The 18828-nt window shown below is 42.7% G+C and overlaps 1 protein-coding gene across 1 annotated transcript in view; it reads left to right on the forward strand.

Moving 5' to 3' along the window:
• LOC112068302 (MAM domain-containing glycosylphosphatidylinositol anchor protein 2) overlaps positions 1–18573 on the forward strand; it is a 171513-nt gene extending 152940 nt beyond the window's left edge. Inside the window, exons 9-14 of the mRNA XM_024135406.2 lie at positions 4658–4678; positions 5018–5173; positions 7481–7645; positions 14529–14659; positions 14861–14960; positions 17973–18573. Coding sequence (XP_023991174.2) covers positions 4658–4678; positions 5018–5173; positions 7481–7645; positions 14529–14659; positions 14861–14960; positions 17973–18061 — 662 coding nt within the window. The 3' untranslated portion in view covers positions 18062–18573. The remainder of the gene's footprint in view (positions 1–4657; positions 4679–5017; positions 5174–7480; positions 7646–14528; positions 14660–14860; positions 14961–17972) is intronic.
• Positions 18574–18828: the final 255 nt, after the last annotated feature.

Genomic DNA, 18828 nt, shown 5'->3' on the forward strand with positions numbered 1-18828 from the left:
TCCACCCACTTATTATCCTGTTTTTAGGGGGGAGTATGCTATATGTTCCATTTCAGAGATCTGAAACTCCCGGCCCTCGGCCCAAATCAGCCCCCAGGGTGCTTATTTGTTGCCTGCAGACCTGTGGTTTGAGACGATGCTATATGCTGTATCCATGTTATGGTTGTTGCCCATACTGACAGGCCCATACTCACTTGACATTGCCCATACTGACTTGACATTTCAGCCTCTACCCTGCGGTCTCCTCTTAACAGTGTTTAAGGTCCCGCGTGACCATAGGTTGTGGTGCAACTACGACATCAGGACTCAAAAGGTCGCCGTTGAAGCAGTGACACACTTAACCCATCGGTGTACAGTTTTAAGCCCATGGGAAAGCACATTTTATTGTATACAGGAATGTCTATACTGTATTGACCAGTATGAGACCCTTATACTCCTCACACAATTATTTAGGCTATATTAAACTCTCCAAATACAATTTATACCACCACTAAGGACATTGGTAAGGGAATGTTTGTAAGTTAATGTATGACTATTCCCTTACTCCCCTATTTAGACTGACTTGTGACTTATTGAGATTAATATTCATCTTTGAATGTGCCTGTTGGTTCTCCTTTCAATTAGTTTGTCTCATAGAGCTATTAAGCCGGCAGTTACGACCTGTGGCAAAGGTTGAGTTTTGTTTGTTAAACAAGATTTGCAATGGCTGCAGTTCAAATGCATGCTCGGGATGGTGCCAAACAAATTGGCAAACCAATGGGGAAAATATAATTGCTCTGTCATCTCATATTATACAATAAAATGCTCAAAACTCACACACACACTAAGGGCCTGTGGATAACATTTATTTGAATATGAGAGAAAACATTCTGACACATGATTGTTCACATAAGATGATACCGTGACCTGAAATATTGAGATTTATTTTCGTTGGTTTTCTCCAGTGATACAACATAGTACTTCAATGATTTGCAGATTATCTGACAATCAACAGATGATTCCTCCAAATGTATCTGACCTGAAACGTTTAGTCTCCCTCTGCATGAGTTGCATCAAGATTACACAAAGCACACTAACATCAAATGACCTCTTTTTGCATATTTGTTAATTTTGTAAACCAGAACCTGGACTGTTTTAATCACTACAGTTTAAAATCTGAGGAGTGCTTTGAATAACTTTTGGTTACACATTATACCTGTGTAGCAAGACTTTACACTGTAATTACCCTTCTAACAACATTGTATTAACTTGTTATTATATTATACATTAGTAACTGCATTTTAATTGCATGAGGAAATATCAATGAGCTCCTCCAAAGGGCACCTTCAAACTTGTTCCCAAACTTTCCTGCCTTTTGTTTATTCCTTGACACTGTACACAGGCTCTTAAACTAAGAAATGATACTGAGCTTGATGACAAAACCATTAGTTGGTTTAGCATCAGATAGGCTACTGCTGTACATCATTAGAAAACGTTAGATACCGTTGTATATCACCGGGCAGAGCTTAAGTTGCTGTAATCATAGATCAGAAACATTGCTTGGTGAAGGTGGCCTTTGAAAGCAAGCTAGACAGGGAGATTATTGCAAGTAGCCTATATAGGGAATACAGCAATAAATTATTGCACTGTTCAGATTCATTGTCTTATATCAGATTTTCTTTTTTATGTAACCTTTATTTAAGTAGGCAAGTCAGTTAAGAACAAATTCTTATTTAYAATGATGGCCTACACCGGCCAAACCCGGACGACGCTGGGCCAATTGTGCGCCGTCCTATGGGACTCCAAATCACGGCCGGTTGTGATACAGCCTGGAATATAAACCAGGGTGTCTGTAGTGACGCCTCAAGCACTGAGATGGAGTGCCTTAGACCGCTGTGCCACTCGGGAGCCCAGATAGAGCTTCTATTCTGCCAGTATTTCTGGAGTTTGACCATGTGCATGACAACTAGCTTAAATGTGTCCATTAGCTTGCTAAAGTAATTCGTAGCTAGTCACTTCATATGAATAGGAAGCTAACCTGTACACATTCAATGCTGAACACCAAACGCTTCCTCCATAAGCTAGCTAGAAAGCTACTTTAGCGACATTATTTTATCACAATAAAGCCGCTAGCGCAGCCTGTTCTGCCACGAGTCAGTAGCCTCCCGTCAGCTCATATGCTGCTGCGCTCAACTGACCCAAATGTTAGTGGTTGCAGATAATTTTAACAGGGCCTAGACACAACTTTGTTTATATTTTCTTGCCAATTGAATTGGAAAGTATTAAATCACTGTCATGTAATTTTGCTATCTATTCTGCCTATTTCATAGATAGTCATACAAGAGCGCAGTGATATCAAAAAATAGGAACTATGTTTTCATTTTTGAATGGCAGATGCTCTGGAATCCCCAAATGTTGTTCCACGCTCTACAAGACAGATCTGACGTAAGACAATGCCCCAGGTTGTTATTGCTCTGAGGAAGCATTTAGCTAGGCTAAGTGCAGGTATTAAGATAAGGGCCTTGTAACAGTGCTTGTGTAGTAAGCCTAAAATGAATTGACCTTGGATTCTGTAAGAAGATGATGAGCATTATCCTGGTGCCAGATCTGTTTGTGTTCATAAGACTTGGCAAGACAACACAAGCAGGTCTGGGACCTGGCTAGTTGAGCATTATTTCTCACAGAAATATACTGTAGTACAGCGGTGTGCGTTTAGTGTTGTTAGATGACTGTAGATAATGCTCATGTATGACTGGAGGTAATTGCTCAGAAATGTATGGAGATCTGATTCTGGCGTCCCATAAATGTACAGTAGCATACTAGCATTGCACCTTTCGATTCCAACGTGCAGTGGCACTGCCGTACAATTGTGTCCTCTGGATAACAGCATTCAAGGCCCGAGGACATGCCAGGGCAGCCACTTCAGTGTAATACACTGGATCATCTTTCGTAACCACAAGTGTTGGTGTTAGAGTTACAGTATGTGTTTTTCTCTGAGCAACTTTAGCCTCAAGAATCGTGTTTACTTCTTGCTCACACCGTAAATATTGTACAGCAGCTGTTTGATGAATAAAACAAGGATATTCAGATGGTCTCATGAAGTGACGCCTACAAGAGAGAAGCAGAATGTACAAAAACATGTATTTTTATGTACGCTTACGAAAACGTGTTCGTGCGACTACCTTAGTCTTCCAGATATGTAGTCTATCCTACACGACGAGCGAAAGAGAGATGCACCAATTTGAATGTGTATTTAACGATGTTGATAAAATGTGCGTTTTCCACCGTCGCCTCCCAGCCTATTTCCTCCCTACACCCCTCCTGCCTCTGTAGTCCTAATTGCTGTCTTGCTGAACCGAGTGCACAGAGCCTATCAATTAGAGTCAGTGCTAATGGAGAGCATGTTTCCAAACTAGCAGCATCTGCTCCTCTCCACCAAGGCAACCTCCTCCTCACTCAATTTGGAAACAGCTGGGTGGTTTAGTAGTGGGGGAAGTGAACCTTCCCGATGCATAATTGGCTTCAATATTGCAGCTCTGAAAGGGGAAAACTATGTAAAAAAAACGGGCAAATAATGAAAATCTGATGCGATTTGCCACAAAACCACCCACCCACACCTCCATATTATACAGTTGCCCAAATGACAATCATTTGATGCCGGCGCATGCATTTTCATGTTTTAGTCCTCAATACGAAATAAATCAATTGGCGGTTCTCTTTACAATGGGATAATTTCTATGCAATTTATTTTGTACAGACTTCATTTTAATAATAGCAGCTTCTTCCCTTGAACATCTGCTGTTGTTTTTGTTTTTCGAATGTGTCATTGTTTTTGCGTTCTGGTCATATCAGGCAGCTAGCCTAGTGGTTAGAGCGTTGGACTTGTAACCGAAAGGTTGCAAGATCGAATCCCCGAGCTGATAAGGTACAAATCTGTCGTTCTGCCCCTGAACAAAGCAGTTAACCCACTGTTCCTAGGCCGTCATTGTAAATAAGAATTTATTCTTAACTGACTTACCTAGTTAAATAAAGGTAAGATAAATATCTAATAATTCATCATTAGTCTATTCAATGGGCCTCTGGCTGTACTTCTCTTGGGCCGCACTGATCTGTTACACCACCAAATGGACACACTGTTTACTCTAGTGCAGACGGCTCACCATGAAAGTTTACAGCCTGAATACATCTCCCAAACTCCTACTGTGCTTGAAGAATGCTTTCTCTACAGATTAGGTTCTGGGAGTTGATTGGTTGAAATTGGGATCAATTTCAGGTCAACTATCTCCACGGCACATTGTTGCGAAACCTCTGCCCAGCATGCAGTTCTGCCCTCATTGGRATTGGGGAAGGACTCAGCCGCTGTTCCTGGCGAGCGCAGATAGGGAGGGTGGTGAATTAAATTAAGAAAGATGCAGGTCTGTATAGTTCACTTGAGCATTGTGCTTCCTCTCTTCCATTATACCTCTGCAGTATATAAGCCCTCTCTCTCTCCAGATGATAAGAGGGAATGATGGCACCTCACTACTCCCTTGTACTTCGCCGCAAATTAGACTGCGGGGACAAACAAAGTAGTTCTTCATTTTTATATTTCCACACAACACTTTTAAAGAGAGTAGAAATTAAGTTTTTCAGAAGTTTGAACACCTAAATGATTTAAGTCTCTTGTTTTTTCTTTCAGCACCAGTCAACCCTCACTTGAGTAAGTATCACTCCTATGAATGCTATGACTACCTTAGGCATTTTGATCGAAATATTTAATAAGCCAAGCCAACCATAATGTTTTAGTTAACACAGGCCATAGATAAACACAAAGAAGTGAAGAGTTTTAATATGTAATACACAGTTTATTCATGTTAATCATCAATCGCAATACACAGGTCCTTAATGTCCAACATTATTACCTCTTAATACATTCTTCATAAAGCATTTTAAGCCCCTTTTGTAATCTGTAGTAAYGTGTTTGAAAATGCATAACATCTATTTTTCCTGACCTGTGCAGTAGCATCTAAATGTATTCTCTGTGTGTCTTCCCCACCAGGAGAGTTCCAGTGCAGCTTTGAAGATGAGGCCGTGTGTATGTTCACCCAAGACAAGACGGATGACTTTGACTGGACCCGACACAGCGCCGCCACCAGAGACACCAAGTACACGCCCAACACCGGGCCCAGCAGTGACCGAGCGGGCTCCAAGCAAGGTTAGCACACACACAAATATATACACACACACATGCACACTCATACCCAAGAATACACAACACTGGGCTCTATATCTTTCAACTCATTTCTCCATTCTGTTCTGCTCTCATGTAGTGGACAATGATGGGATGACATATCAGGAAGTCGATTAGTTATTGCAAAAATCGCGTTGCTGATCTGTAATTGTTGTTTGACATTTCTAAGGGACGATGTATACAAATGGACTGGCTGACACCAGACCATGTGGCACAATCAAGCTTTTAACTCTCATTGAGTCCCACCACGTTAAAATACGTTTTTGCTTAGTTTTGAGTGATCGCGCTGATTGGTTATCACACTCATCAGTTGTAAAGCAAGGGGAGCGGTACTCGTGGCTGAGTGTGTGGGTGTTTGGTGAGTAAGAGAGACACGGAGGAGAGCCATCCACTGTAAAAGCACAGCCCCCTTCATTATCGACGTGTCATGCCGACAACATCAAAGAACTTCCCCAGACTCTGGAGTCAGCCTCAGTCTGCCGCTTTAGCCATGCAAGTATACAAGTGCATTAATGTGGAAAACATTTCAAGGACATTTATGCAGGTGCATTGTTGAATGGAATCCATATTTGAAACAATGTTTGAAATGTACTTAGTATTCTCTACATCAGTGGTCACCAACCGGTCGATCAAGGCATTCTTAGTCGATCACCAAACATTTCTGTAGAAAAGCCAATGATGGCTTGGTGTTTTTATAGGAACTATGTTCGCCAACAGTGTTGCACTGTTGGCGGTAGGTGCACTTGATTCAGGAGCCCTGTGCACCAGGTAGGAAAAGTGTTACCATTTAATTTGTCTGAAAAGACAAACTCCACCTACCCGGCGGACCGGGAGCTCTGTGGCTAAATCGAGTGAACGGTCATCCAACTCGGAATTCCAAGTCGGAAACTCGGGTACCTTTCTAGAGCACCGACTTTCCGACCTGAAGATCACTTACGTCATGATTTCACCTAGTTTTTTTAGTTCCGAGTTGTCTTGAAAGCACCATGACCATCAGTCCAGTAAAATAAAAAGCARATTATTTCAATTTATGCTCAGCTGTGCCTCGCAAGTGCTACACCAACTGGTCTATTTTGTTATAAAAGCTATAGTTTTAAAATATTATACGGTCTGAGAAGAACAATATTGGCAGGCATATAGCCAATATGCTGTGATAATGTTATAGGCCTACTGCAAAAATGTAATTCCTACAGAACTGTTTTTAATTGTGTTAATGTTACATTTTCTAAGTCAAAAAATCTGAGCGGTAGATCTCAGCTTGCTTTTTGACTGCGAAAGTGATATTGACTCAGAAAAGGTCGGTGACCACTGCTCTACATGTTACCAATTCCACCAATTCAGAATTGGTGTCATTCCACCAATTCAGTGCCTTTTGTGAAGTGTAACTTGGTCATTTCACCTTATTTTAACATTGTCATAAAGAACACTTTCAACTTCGTAAAAAAACTCGTTTTCCCATTCCAAATTACAAAGTGCCTATTAAGTGCCAAAAAAAGTAACAGGGTTGACCATATCAGGGTTGACGATTTCTTCTTAAATCAGTCATAAATTCCATTGTGACAGGGGGAATGGAAGCTTGTTGTGTGCAACAGGGAGTGGCAATTGAATGCAAGCTTCACAAAAATGTTTTTACTGTTAAAACATTTCTAGCCTGTCTATCTACGTGCTATGCCCGTCCCACTCAGTTTTCCACAACAAAAGACCAGAAAATGGCTATGAACCAGCTGCTTTTACTATGATTTGACTATTAGATGTTCAATATTTCTTTTTATATATAAAAAAWAATAATTAAACAATAGTTTCACCATATTAAAATGAGAGTTAAGTTCACATAACAAGGTTGACTTTAAAATCAGGGACAGATGTAAATGAATCACTAATCACATGAAATAAAAAAAGATCTGCTTTTTGAATTCCCAACATAACTTGCTCTAAGAAGATGAAACTATTTTTATCTGATCGGTATCCACAGAGCAAGCCAGTTTTATGGATTGCACTGTGCACAATTTCAACTTTTCATCTCCATTGTCAGAAAATTGCAGTGCAGTGTTCAGAAAACTCTCCCGATACCACAACAGTTTATGGACTGCTAACGGCACGTGCCTTAGCTACGGTTTTGTAGCAGTTATTATAGGTAGAGAGATGAACTCTGCCGTTTGGTTTAGAATTCTAACGGTCTCTCAAAAAGTATGGTGTAATGTTTAATCAGCGTTGTTTTGCCATCACACGGGTTTCTACATGGACATCGATTGTTGTTTCTCCAACATACAGGTTTCTACATGTACATTGAGACGTCTCGACCTCGCCTGGAGGGAGAAAAGGCTCGACTGTTGACCCCCACGTTCAACGTTGCCCCCAAAAGCCCTTATGGGACTGTGACCGCCACTCCCACCTACTGCTTTGGCTTCTACTACCATATGTATGGGAAACACATAGGTAAGGTGCCCCTAGTGAAGGGATCATCAACTATATTCAGCCGGGGGTGATTTTTTATTTTTTTTTCTTGAGCAGATGGGGGCCGGAATATACAGTTGAAGTCGGAAGTTTACATACAACTCAGCTTTTCACAATTCCTGACATTTAATCCTATTAAAAAGKCCCTGWCTTAGGTCCGTTAGGATCACCACTTTATTTTAAGAATGTGAAATGTCAGAATAATAGTAGAGAGAATGATTTATTTCAGCTTTTATTGCTTTCATCACATTCCCAGTGGGTCAGAAGTTTACACACACTCAATTAGTATTTGGTAGCATTGCCTTTAAATTGTTTCATTTGGGGTCAAATTTGGGGTAGCCTTCCACAAGCTTCACACAATAAGTTGGGTGAATTTTGGCCCATTCCTCCTGACAGAGCTGGTGTAACTCAATCAGGTTTGTAGGCCTCCTTGCTCGCACACGCTTTTTCAGTTCTGCCCACTAATGTTCTATAGGATTGAGGTCAGTTCTTTGTGATGGCCACTCCAATACCTTGACTTTGTTGTCCTTTAGCCATTTTGCCACAGCTTTGGAGTATGCTTGGGGTCATTGTCCATTTGGAAGACCCATTTGCGACAAAGCTTTAACTTCCTGACTGATGTCTTGAGATGTTGCTTCAATATATCTACATAATTTTCCTCCCTCGTGATGCCATCTATTTTGTGAAGTGCACCAGTCCCTTCTGCAGCAAAGCACCCCCACAACATGATGCTGCCACCCTCGTGCTTCACGGTTGGGATGGTGTTCTTCGGCTTGCAAGCATCCCCCTTTATCCTCCAAACATAACAATGGTCGTTATGGCCAAACAGTTCTATTTTTGTTTTCATCGCAGAGGCATTTATCAAAAGTACGATCTTTGTCCCATGTGCAGTTGCAAACCGTTAGTCTGGCTTTTTTATGAGTTTTGGAGCAGTGGCTTCTCCTTGCTGAGCGGTCTTTCGGTTGTGGTATAGGACTCGTATTTACTGTGGATATAGATACGTTTGTACCTGTTGTTACCTCCAGCATCTCACAAGGTCTTTTGCTGTTGTTCTGGATTGATTTTCACTTTTTGCACCAAAGTACGTTCATCTCTAGGAGACAGAACGCGTCTCCTTCCTGAGCCGCTGCGTGGGTCCCATGGTGTTTATACTTGCGTACTAATATTTGGTACAGATGAACGTGGTACCTTCAGGCGTTTGAAATTGCTCCCACGATTACCAGACTTGTGGAGGCCTACATTTTTTTTCTGAGGTCTTGCTGAATTCTTTTGATTTCCATGATGTCAAGCAAAGAGGCACTGAGGTTTGAAGGTAGGCCTTTAAATACATCCACAGGTACACCTCCAATTGACTCTGTTGTCAATTAGCCTAATCAGAAGCAAACCGCCTGACATAATTTTCTGGAATTTTCCAAGCTGGTTAAAGGCACCTCAACTTGCTTTGTATGTACTTTTCTGACGCACTGGAATTGGTACAGTGAATTATAAGTGAATAATCTGTCTGTAAACCAATTGTCGGAAAAATGACTTGTGTCATGCACAAAGTAGGTGTCTAACCGACTTGCCCAAACTTAGTGTGTTAACAAGAAATGTGTGGAGTGGTTGAAAAAACGAGTTTTAATGACTCCAACCTATGTTGGATTCCAACCAACTGCATTAAAATCATTTGTGACTGCAAATTGACCCAAACATTTCATTTTAACCTTACTTACATTTGTATGTTGATCACATATGTCTCTCTATTATGTGTGGGAATACACTACCATTTACATAAATTCACCCAAATCAAATCAAATCAAATCAAATCAAATTTTATTTGTCACATACACATGGTTGCAGATGTTTATGCGGTGTAGCGAAATGCTTGTGCTTCTAGTTCCGACAATGCAGTAATAACCAACAAGTAATCTACCTAACAATTCCACAACTACTACCTTACACACACACACAAGTGTAAAGGGATAAAGAAATATGTACCTAAAGATATATGAATGAGTGGTGGTACAGAACGGCATGGCAGATGCAGTAGATGGTATAGAGTACGGTATATACATATGAGTGAGTACTGTAGGTATGTAAACATAAATGCATAGTTTAAAGTGGCTAGTGGTACATGTATTACATAAAGATGGCAAGATGCAGTAGATGTATAGAGTACAGTATATACATATACATAATGAGATGAGTAATGTAGGGTATGTAAAATATTTTAAGTGGCATTGTTAGTAGCTAGTGTACATTTTTACATAATTTCCATCAATTCCCATTATTAAAGTGCATGGAGTTGAGTCAGTATGTTGGCAGCGGCCACTAAATGTTAGTGGTGGCTGTTTAACAGTCTGATGGCCTTGAGATAGAAGCTGTTTTTCAGTCTCTCGGTCCCTGCTTGATGCACCTGTACTGACCTCGCCTTCTGGATGATCGCGGGTGAACAGGCAGTGGCTTGGGTGGTTGTTGTCCTTGATGATCTTTATGGCCTTCCTGTGACATCGGTGTGTGTAGGTGTCCTGGAGGGCAGGTAGTTTGCCCCTTGGTGATGCGTTCTGCAGACCTCACTACCCTCTGGAGAGCCTTACGGTTGTGCGGAGCAGTTGCCGTACCAGGCGGGATACAGCCCGACAGGATGCCTCGATTGTGCCTCTGTAGAAGTTTGTGAGTGCTTTTGGTGACAAGCCGAATTTCTTCAGCCTCCTGAGTTGAAGAGGCGCTGCTGCGCCTTCTTCACACGCTGTCTGTGTGGTGACCAATTCAGTTGTGCGTGATGTGTACACCGAGGAACTTAAAACTTCCACCTTCTCCACTACTGACCCGTCGATGTGGATAGGGGGTGCTCCCTCTGCTGTTTCCTGAAGTCACAATCATCTCTTTGTTTGTTTGACGTTGAGTGTGAGGTTATTTTCCTGACACCACACTCGAGGGCCCTCACCTCCTCCCTGGTGCCGTCTTCGTCGTTGGTATGATCAAGCCTACCCCTGAGTGTCATCCGCAAACTTGATGATTGAGTTGGAAGCGTGCATGGCCACGCAGTCGTGGGTGAACAGGGAGAGCAGAGGCTCAGAAAACCCTTGTGGGGCCCCAGTGTTGAGGATCAGCGGGGTGGAGATGTTGTTACCTACCCTCACCACCTGGGGGCGGCCCGTCAAGAAGTCCAGACCCAGTTGCACAGGGCGGGGTCAAGACCCAGGGTCTCGAGCTTGATGACGAGTTGGAGGGTACTATGGTGTTAAAATGCTGACTGTAATCGATGAACAGCATTCTCACATGGGTATTCCTCTTGTCCAGATGGGTTAGGGCAGTGTGCAGGGTGGTTGCGATTGTCGTCTGTGGACCTATTGGGTCGGTAAGCAAATTGGAGTGGGTCTAGGGTGTCCGGTAGGGTGGAGGTGATATGGTCCTTGACTAGTCTCTCAAAGCACTTCATGATGACGGAAGTGAGTGCTACGGGGCGGTAGTCGTTTAGCTCAGTTATCCTTAGCTTTCTTGGAACAGGAACAATGGTGGCCCTCTTGAAGCATGTGGGAACAGCAGACTGGGATAAGGATTGATTGAATATGTCCTAAACACACCAGCCAGCTGTCTGCGCATGCTCTGAGGACGCGGCTGGGAATGCCGTCTGGGCCTGCAGCCTTGCGAGGGTTAACACGTTTATGTTTTACTCACCTCGGCTGCAGTGAAGGAGAGCCCGCAGGGTGGTAGGGGCCGTGTCAGTGGCACTGTATTGTCCTCAAAGCGGGCAAAAAAGTTGTTTAGCCTGTCTGGAGCAAGACATCCTGGTCCGCGACGGGCTTGGTTTTCTTTTTGTAATCCGTGATTGACTGTAGACCCTGCCACATACCTCTTGTGTCTGAGCTGTTGAATTGCGACTCGATTTTGTCTCTGTACTGGGACTTTAGCCTGTTTGATTGCCTTGCGGAGGAATAGCTACACTGTTTGTATTCGGTCATGCTTCCGGTCACCTTGCCCTGGTTAAGCAGTGGGTCGCGCTTTCAGTTTCACGCGAATGCTGCCGTCAATCCACGGTTTCTGGTTTGGAATGTTTTTATCGTTGCTGTGGGACGACATCGTCAAGCACTTCCTAATGAACTCGCTCACCGAATCGCATATTCGTCAATATTGTTGTTGGACGCGATGCGGCATATCCAATCCGCGTGATCGAAGCAGTCTTGAAGCGTGGATTCAGATTGTCGACCAGCGTTGAACAGACCTGAGCGCGGAGCTTGTTGTTTGAGTTCTGTTTGTAGGCAATCAACAATGGGTCCGGCAGCTTTTCCGAAAGGGGGGCGGGGGAGGGCCTTATATGCGTCGCGGAAATTAGTGCCACGTGCCAAATGCCAGTTGGGGAACCCTGCCTTAGTGCTATTAGGAATTAAATGTACACTATACAAAAATATGTGAACACCCCTTCAAATTAGTGGATTTGGCTATTTCAGCCACACCCGTTGCTGCGGGTGTATAAAATCGAGCACACATTCATGCGATCTCCATAGCCCACCATTGGTAGTAAAATGGACTTACTGAAGAGCTCAGTGACTATAAACGTGGCACCGTCATAGGATGCCATCTTTCCAACAAGTCAGTTCATCAAATTTCTGCCCTGCTAGAGCTGCCCCGGTCAACTGTAAGTGCTGTTATTGTGAAGTGGAAAAGTCTAGGAGCAGCAACAGCTCAGCCGCGAAGTGGTAGGCCACACAAGCTCACAGAATGGGGCCACCGAGTGCTGAAGTGTGTAGCAAAACTCACTACAGAGTTCCAAACTGCCTCTGGAAGCAACTTCAGCACAAGAACTGTTCATCGGGAGTTTCATTAAATGGGTTTCCATGGCCGAGCAGCYGCACACAAGCCTAAGATCACCATGCGCAATGCCAAGCATCAGCTGGAGTGGTATAAAGCTCACCGCCATTGGACTCTGGAGCAGTGGAAATGCGTTCTCTGGAGTGATGAATCACGCTACACCACCTGGCAGTCCGACGGACAAATCTGGGTTTGGCGGATGCCAGGAGAACGCTACCTGCCCCAATGCATAGTGCCAGCTGTAAAGTTTGGTGGAGAAGGAATAATGGTCTGGGGCTGTTTTTCATGGTTCGTGATAGGCCCCTTAGTTCCAATGAATGGAAATCTTAACACGACAGCATACAATAACATTCTGGATGATTCTGTGCTTCCAACTTTGTGGCAATATTTTGGGGAAGGCCCTTTCCTGTTTCAGCTTGACAATGCCCCCATACACAAAGTGAGGTCCATACAGAAATGGTTTGTCGAGATCGGTGTGGAAGATCTTGACTGGCCTGCACAGAGCCCTGACCTCAACCCCATCAACACCTTTGGGATGAATTGGAACGCCGACTGTGAGCCAGGTCTAATCACCCAACACCAGTGCCCGACCTCACTAATTATCTTGTGGCTGAATGGAAGCAAGTCTCCAACATCTAGTGGAAAGCCTTCCCAGACGATTGGAGGCTGTTATAGCAGCAAAGAGGGACCACCTCCATATTTATGCCCATGATTTTGGAATGAGATGTTCGACGAGCAGGTGTCTACATACTTTTGGTAATGTAGTGTAAATTACAAGTATTAATGCAAATCCTGCACTGTAGCTATTTCATCAGGCAAATCTAGCATAGAGTGTGTTTGATTTGTTAAGTACACACCTGAGAGCTTTCCATTAGCATCCACTTGCAATCAAATCCCCTATTTCCCTGTTCGGTGCCTCCCTGATGATTAGATAAGTGTTTGCTTACCACTCAAGTTGTACTCCCACCTTTCTTTTCTAATTCGACAACCACTCAGTAACACTTCCATACTGGAATATGTGAAGCCCCCCGGGGATTGGTGGAAATGGAAGTTAAACACAGCACAAGAAAAAAACTCACTATTTCTGGGTGTTTACAAACCTTCCATTTGAATATTAATAACCTTATCATCCATCAAAATCTAGTCAGGCTCCCCTGCTTCTGTCGCCAAGGTTGCCTTCTCACACCCTGCTCATGCCCTCCTGTTGTTGCGGTGTCAGACAGTTGCACCTGAGCGATGGGTGTGTCCTCTGACCTGCCAGACGCGCCTGCAACTTCAATTTTCTGCTCCGCAAAGCTGTCGGGATTCTGAATAGGACGTGTCAACCTAATCCACGCAGGTCTCAATGGGCCCTCTCTTTCTCTGCTTGCTCAGCCACAGGAACCAGCAACCWGCAGCCGGAGTCAAAAATGGCTGACGGCGTGTCCTTCTTACCTGTCTTTCTTTTTCATTGGTTTCCGTTAGAGAAAGAACGGCAACATGCATTCAGTCTTTTTTTATTAGGTGCAGAAGGAGTGAGTGAGTGGTGGAGAGACTTTAAGTTCTCATTTGAAGTAGTGGGTATTTTCAGGAATCTGTCGTTGTTGCTTTTTGATCATCCAGCGAGATCCACTTAAGGCTCCCCTCACARGGATGTGGCATATTGTAGCTGACGGCTCGTCTAGTTTGGCCTCTGAGCACTCATTTTGGCATCTCATCGTTTGCACTGGGGGGAAAAAACATACAAGATTTAACTCTCATGATCATCCCTTGAGAAGTGAATTATGTTCGCAAATTCATACGTTGCACTCGGTAAAAGCCACACTCAATAAGGGAAGGTTAATGTGTAGACCCCTTGAGACATTTAGTATTTGCAGTAATGAGCTTCTATGTGTTTTGTTAATAGTATAAGGTCATACATTAATAATGAGTAAAGTCTCAACACATAAGGATAAGTGCTGCCATGATGAGGCCGTATATGATCGATGATACCACACCTGGGTTCCAATTCTACTTGAAATCTTTAAAATACTACAGCTGTGCTTGATTGAGCTTGCCATGTTGTCCATACGGTGCATTATGTTTTCTCCTCTAGGGGCGTTGAATGCGTACCTACGGCAGAAGGGCCACTCGGGCTCAGACAGTTCCCTGTGGAACTTGGTCGGGAACCAAGGGGACCGATGGAAGCAAGCCAAAGTCAACATCCACCCAATAGCCTCTTTCCAGGTGGGTACAGCTCTTTGGGAGGAGCAGTGGGTCACCAATGCAGAACTATGGTGGCCCTAAGGTACAAAGTACAAAACTGCCTTCATCTGTGCTTCCCCTCTTATGTTTTACAGAATGAGCCATTGAGTTAGTAGTAGTAAGACATTTAAGCAGTTGGTGTTAACAAGTTTTGTTTTTGTCTGTCTTATCCCGTTTTGGTAGTTGGTTCTGGAAGGAATTCGTGGTCCGGGTATAGAAGGCGATATCGCCATAGATGATGTCACCATTGAGGAAGGAGAATGTAAAGACCCTCCACCCAACAGTAAGTGCTTTTTTTTTGTTTATACCTGGGAATCCATGACAACCATGGACCTATACATCATCCAGAACCAATCAACCATGAAGAGGCAAGGCTTATAATAACATATACATTTATATCATTCCTCTTGGGAACTAAAATTCAAGGACTGAGAGAGCTCTATTGTTAGCTCTCTCTCATTTGCTCTCCAAGAGTATAGCTATGCCGCTGTATTTTTCATTTTTCTTTATGGATGTTTCARGTATCGTCAGTGAAATTACATTTTAGAGGGAATGATCGAACAGCTGCTTTTTAAATGTTATGCAAGCCAGAAAATGTTACTGTCTTATTGACCTAAAAAAGATAGATGTTTAATGCAATGGAACATTTTCTTTTACTCATTACTTATATTACTTTACTTGGTAATGGCTTTTTTAATCATGTTAAGTATCCTCCCAAATGGAAGATATCAGCAACTTCCATGAAATATTAGGCATTAGATGCTTTCTCACTTGTACACTTGAGACTGTCGGCTGGGTGTCTTTGCTGATAAACAAGGTTCAGTGAAAATACTACCAAAAAATTTACAAATGGTAATGTTTAAAGAACCTCTTAACTGTTTGAGGAATTGTCTTATACTTCATGTACAGTTGAAGTCGGAAGCTTGCATACACTTAGGTTGGAGTCATTAAAACTTGTTTTTCAACCACTCCACAAACTTCACTTATAATTCACTGTATCACAATTCCAGTGGGTCAGAATTTTACATACACTAAGTTGACTGTGCCTTTAAACAGAAAATCATGTCATGGCTTTAGAAGCTTCTGATAGGCTAATTGACAACATTTGAGTCAATTGGAGGTGTACCTGTAGATGTATTTCAAGGCCTACCTTCAAACTCAGTGCCTCTTTGCTTGACATCATGGTGAAAATCAAAAGAAATCAACCCAGACCTCAGAAAAAAAAATTGTAGTCCTCCACAAGTCTGGTTCATCCTTGGGAGCAATTTCCAAACGCCTGAAGGTACCACGTTCATCTGTACAAACAATAGTACGCAAGTAGAAGCACCATGGGACCACGCAGCCGTCATACCGCTCAGGAAGGAGACGCGTTCTGTCTCCTAGAGATGAATGTACTTTGGTGCAAAAAGTGCAAATCAATCCCAGAACAGCAGCAAAAGACCTTGTGAAGATGCTGGAGGAAACAGGTACGAAAGTGTCTATATCCACAGTAAAACGAGTCCTATATCGACATTACCTGAAAGGCCACTCAGCAAGGAAGAAGCCACTGCTCCAAAACCACCATAAAAAAGCCAGACTACAGTTTGCAACTGCATATGGGAACAAATATCGTACTTTTTGGAAAAATGTCCTCTGGTCTGATGAAACAATACGGTTTGGCCATAATAACCATTATGTTTGGAGGAAAAATGGGGAGGTTGGAAAATGATGTGGATATATTGAAGCAACATCTCAAGACATCAGTCAGGAAGTTAAAGCTTGGTCGCAAATGGGTCTTCCAAATAGACAATGACCCCAAGCATACTTCCAACGTTGTGGAAAAATGGACAAGGACAACAAAGTCGAGGTGTTGGAGTGGCCATCACAAAGCCTTGACCTCAATCCCATAGACAATTTGTGGGCAGAACTGAAAAAGCGTGTGCGAGCAAGGAGGCCTACAAACCTGACACAGTTACACCAGCTCTGTTAGGAGGAATGGGCCAAAATTCACCCAACTTATTGTGGGAAGCTTGTGGGAGGCTACTCAAAACATTTGACCCAAGTTAAATAATTTAAAGGCAATGCTACCAAATACTAATTGAGTGTATGTAAACTTCTGACCCACTGGGAATGTGATGAAAGAAATAAAAGTGGAAATAAATCATTCTCTCTGCTATTTTTCGGACATTTCACATTCTTAAAATAAAGTGGTGATCCTAACTGACCTAAGACAGGGAATTTTTACTAGGATTAAATGTCAGGAATTGTGAAAAACTGACTTTAATTGTACTTAGCTAAGGTGTATGTAAACTTCCGACTTCCACTGTATAAGTACACAGCATACTTGTGGATGAGCTGCCTCTGAAGTATTGTGGTACTACATTGGGAGAAATCACACCACATCTACAGTGCTGTGAAAATGTATTTGCCCCTTTCTAATTTTCTCTACTTTTGCATATTTTGCATATAGTGTGATGGTTTGGGGATGCCTCAGGACCTGGACACCTTGCCTTAATAGAAGGAAACATGAATTCTGCTCTGTATCAGAGAATTCTACAGGAGAATGTCAGACTATCCGTCTGTGAGCTGAAGCGCAGCTGGGTCATGCAGCAATACAATGATCCAAAACACACAATTAAGTCTAAATGAAAATGGCTTAAAAGCAACACATTTTATGTTTTGGAATGGCCTAGTCAAAGTCCAAACCTAATCCCAATTGATGTTGTGGCAGGACTTGAAACGAGCAGTTCATGCTTGAAAACACAATAATGTTGCTGAGTTAAAGCAGTTCTGCATGGAAGAATTGGCCAAAATCCCTCCACAGCGATGTGAGAGACTGATCATCAACTACAGGGAGCATTTGGTTGTAGTCATTGCAGCTAAAGGTGGTACAACCAGTTATTGATTGTAAGAGGGCAATTACTTTATCACACAGGGGAATTGAGTGTTGCATAACTTTTTAAAATAAATAAAATATGAATGTTTTGTTATTTGTAAACTCAGGTTCCCTTTATCTAATATTAGGTTTTCGTTGAAGATCTGATAACATTCAGTATCAAAAATATGCAAAAATAGAGATAATCAGAAAGGGGGCAAATAGTTTTTCATGGCACTGTACATGCCAGAGTCTCCTCCAGGRAGCAAGAGTATGGTCCTCCTCAGAACAACTAAAAACAATTCAATATGTTGAAAAGTCTTCMGTAAATCAAACATAGAATCGTACTCGTTCCCCACACGTCATCCCATTAGCTCAATGAAAAAGGATCATGCTCCCGAGATTATCTAAGTCACCAGCTTTCTTTCTCTATCCCTACAGATCTAAGGTCACTGTCTCSTCCTACCACGCCCCATATATGGCAGTTCTTGGTCACCCTGACCCTGGTCTTTGTGGGCCTTCAGAGGTGACCCCTCTCTCCTAGGAGGAGCAACCTGACGTCGGCCCAACCCCAGTGGAAGAGTTTGCAGACATGGACTGTCCAAACCCCAAAAACTACCAAAGATTCACTCCTTTTCAGTCCGCAGGAGAGCAACAGCCCAGCATTGGTCCAGGGTGGAGCATGAAGGAAACAAAAAAACTTAGTTCATCCGGATTTTTCTGAAATATGCACAGAGMGCACTCCACGGTCAAGATGGAGAGTCGAGCTCTCCATAGTCTCCGTATTACGGACTCCAGTTCATCATTTTTTCTGCAGCTGAAGCAATCGAGGCAGAGTATGGGTACATTTCTGTAAAGCACAAGGACGCATGGTGTGGTTCCATTTATTATTAAATGGGCCACAGAATGATGACAATTGATTGGTGTGGAAGAGTTTGATTTTTATGTTAACAGTATGTCGAGAAATGTACAAAATTCGTTCAACAACCCACACTGACCCCGAAGCTATTTTCTCATGAATATGATAGAGGCTAGTATTCCTCTGGGTCTGGCTTTTCACCTCTCTTAAAACTTGGAGGCTGCTATGGTCGGATTCATCAAAATGTGCATAACAAACACATTTTGCATACTTTCTACCCAGAGGCTAGACTTTGACTGCTTGGTGCATTATATGTAAATCTGTAAGTCAATTCATCATAATTATTTCTTTGTCTGTTCCTTTTTTACCTTTTCTCTCTTCAAGGTTTGCGTAAGGTTAGTTTCATTACAGTGTGCATACCTTGTTCTCTAGGTTACT

The sequence above is a fragment of the Salvelinus sp. IW2-2015 genome, unplaced genomic scaffold (genome assembly GCF_002910315.2).
Source record: "Salvelinus sp. IW2-2015 unplaced genomic scaffold, ASM291031v2 Un_scaffold358, whole genome shotgun sequence".
NCBI classification, from domain to species: domain Eukaryota; kingdom Metazoa; phylum Chordata; class Actinopteri; order Salmoniformes; family Salmonidae; genus Salvelinus; species Salvelinus sp. IW2-2015.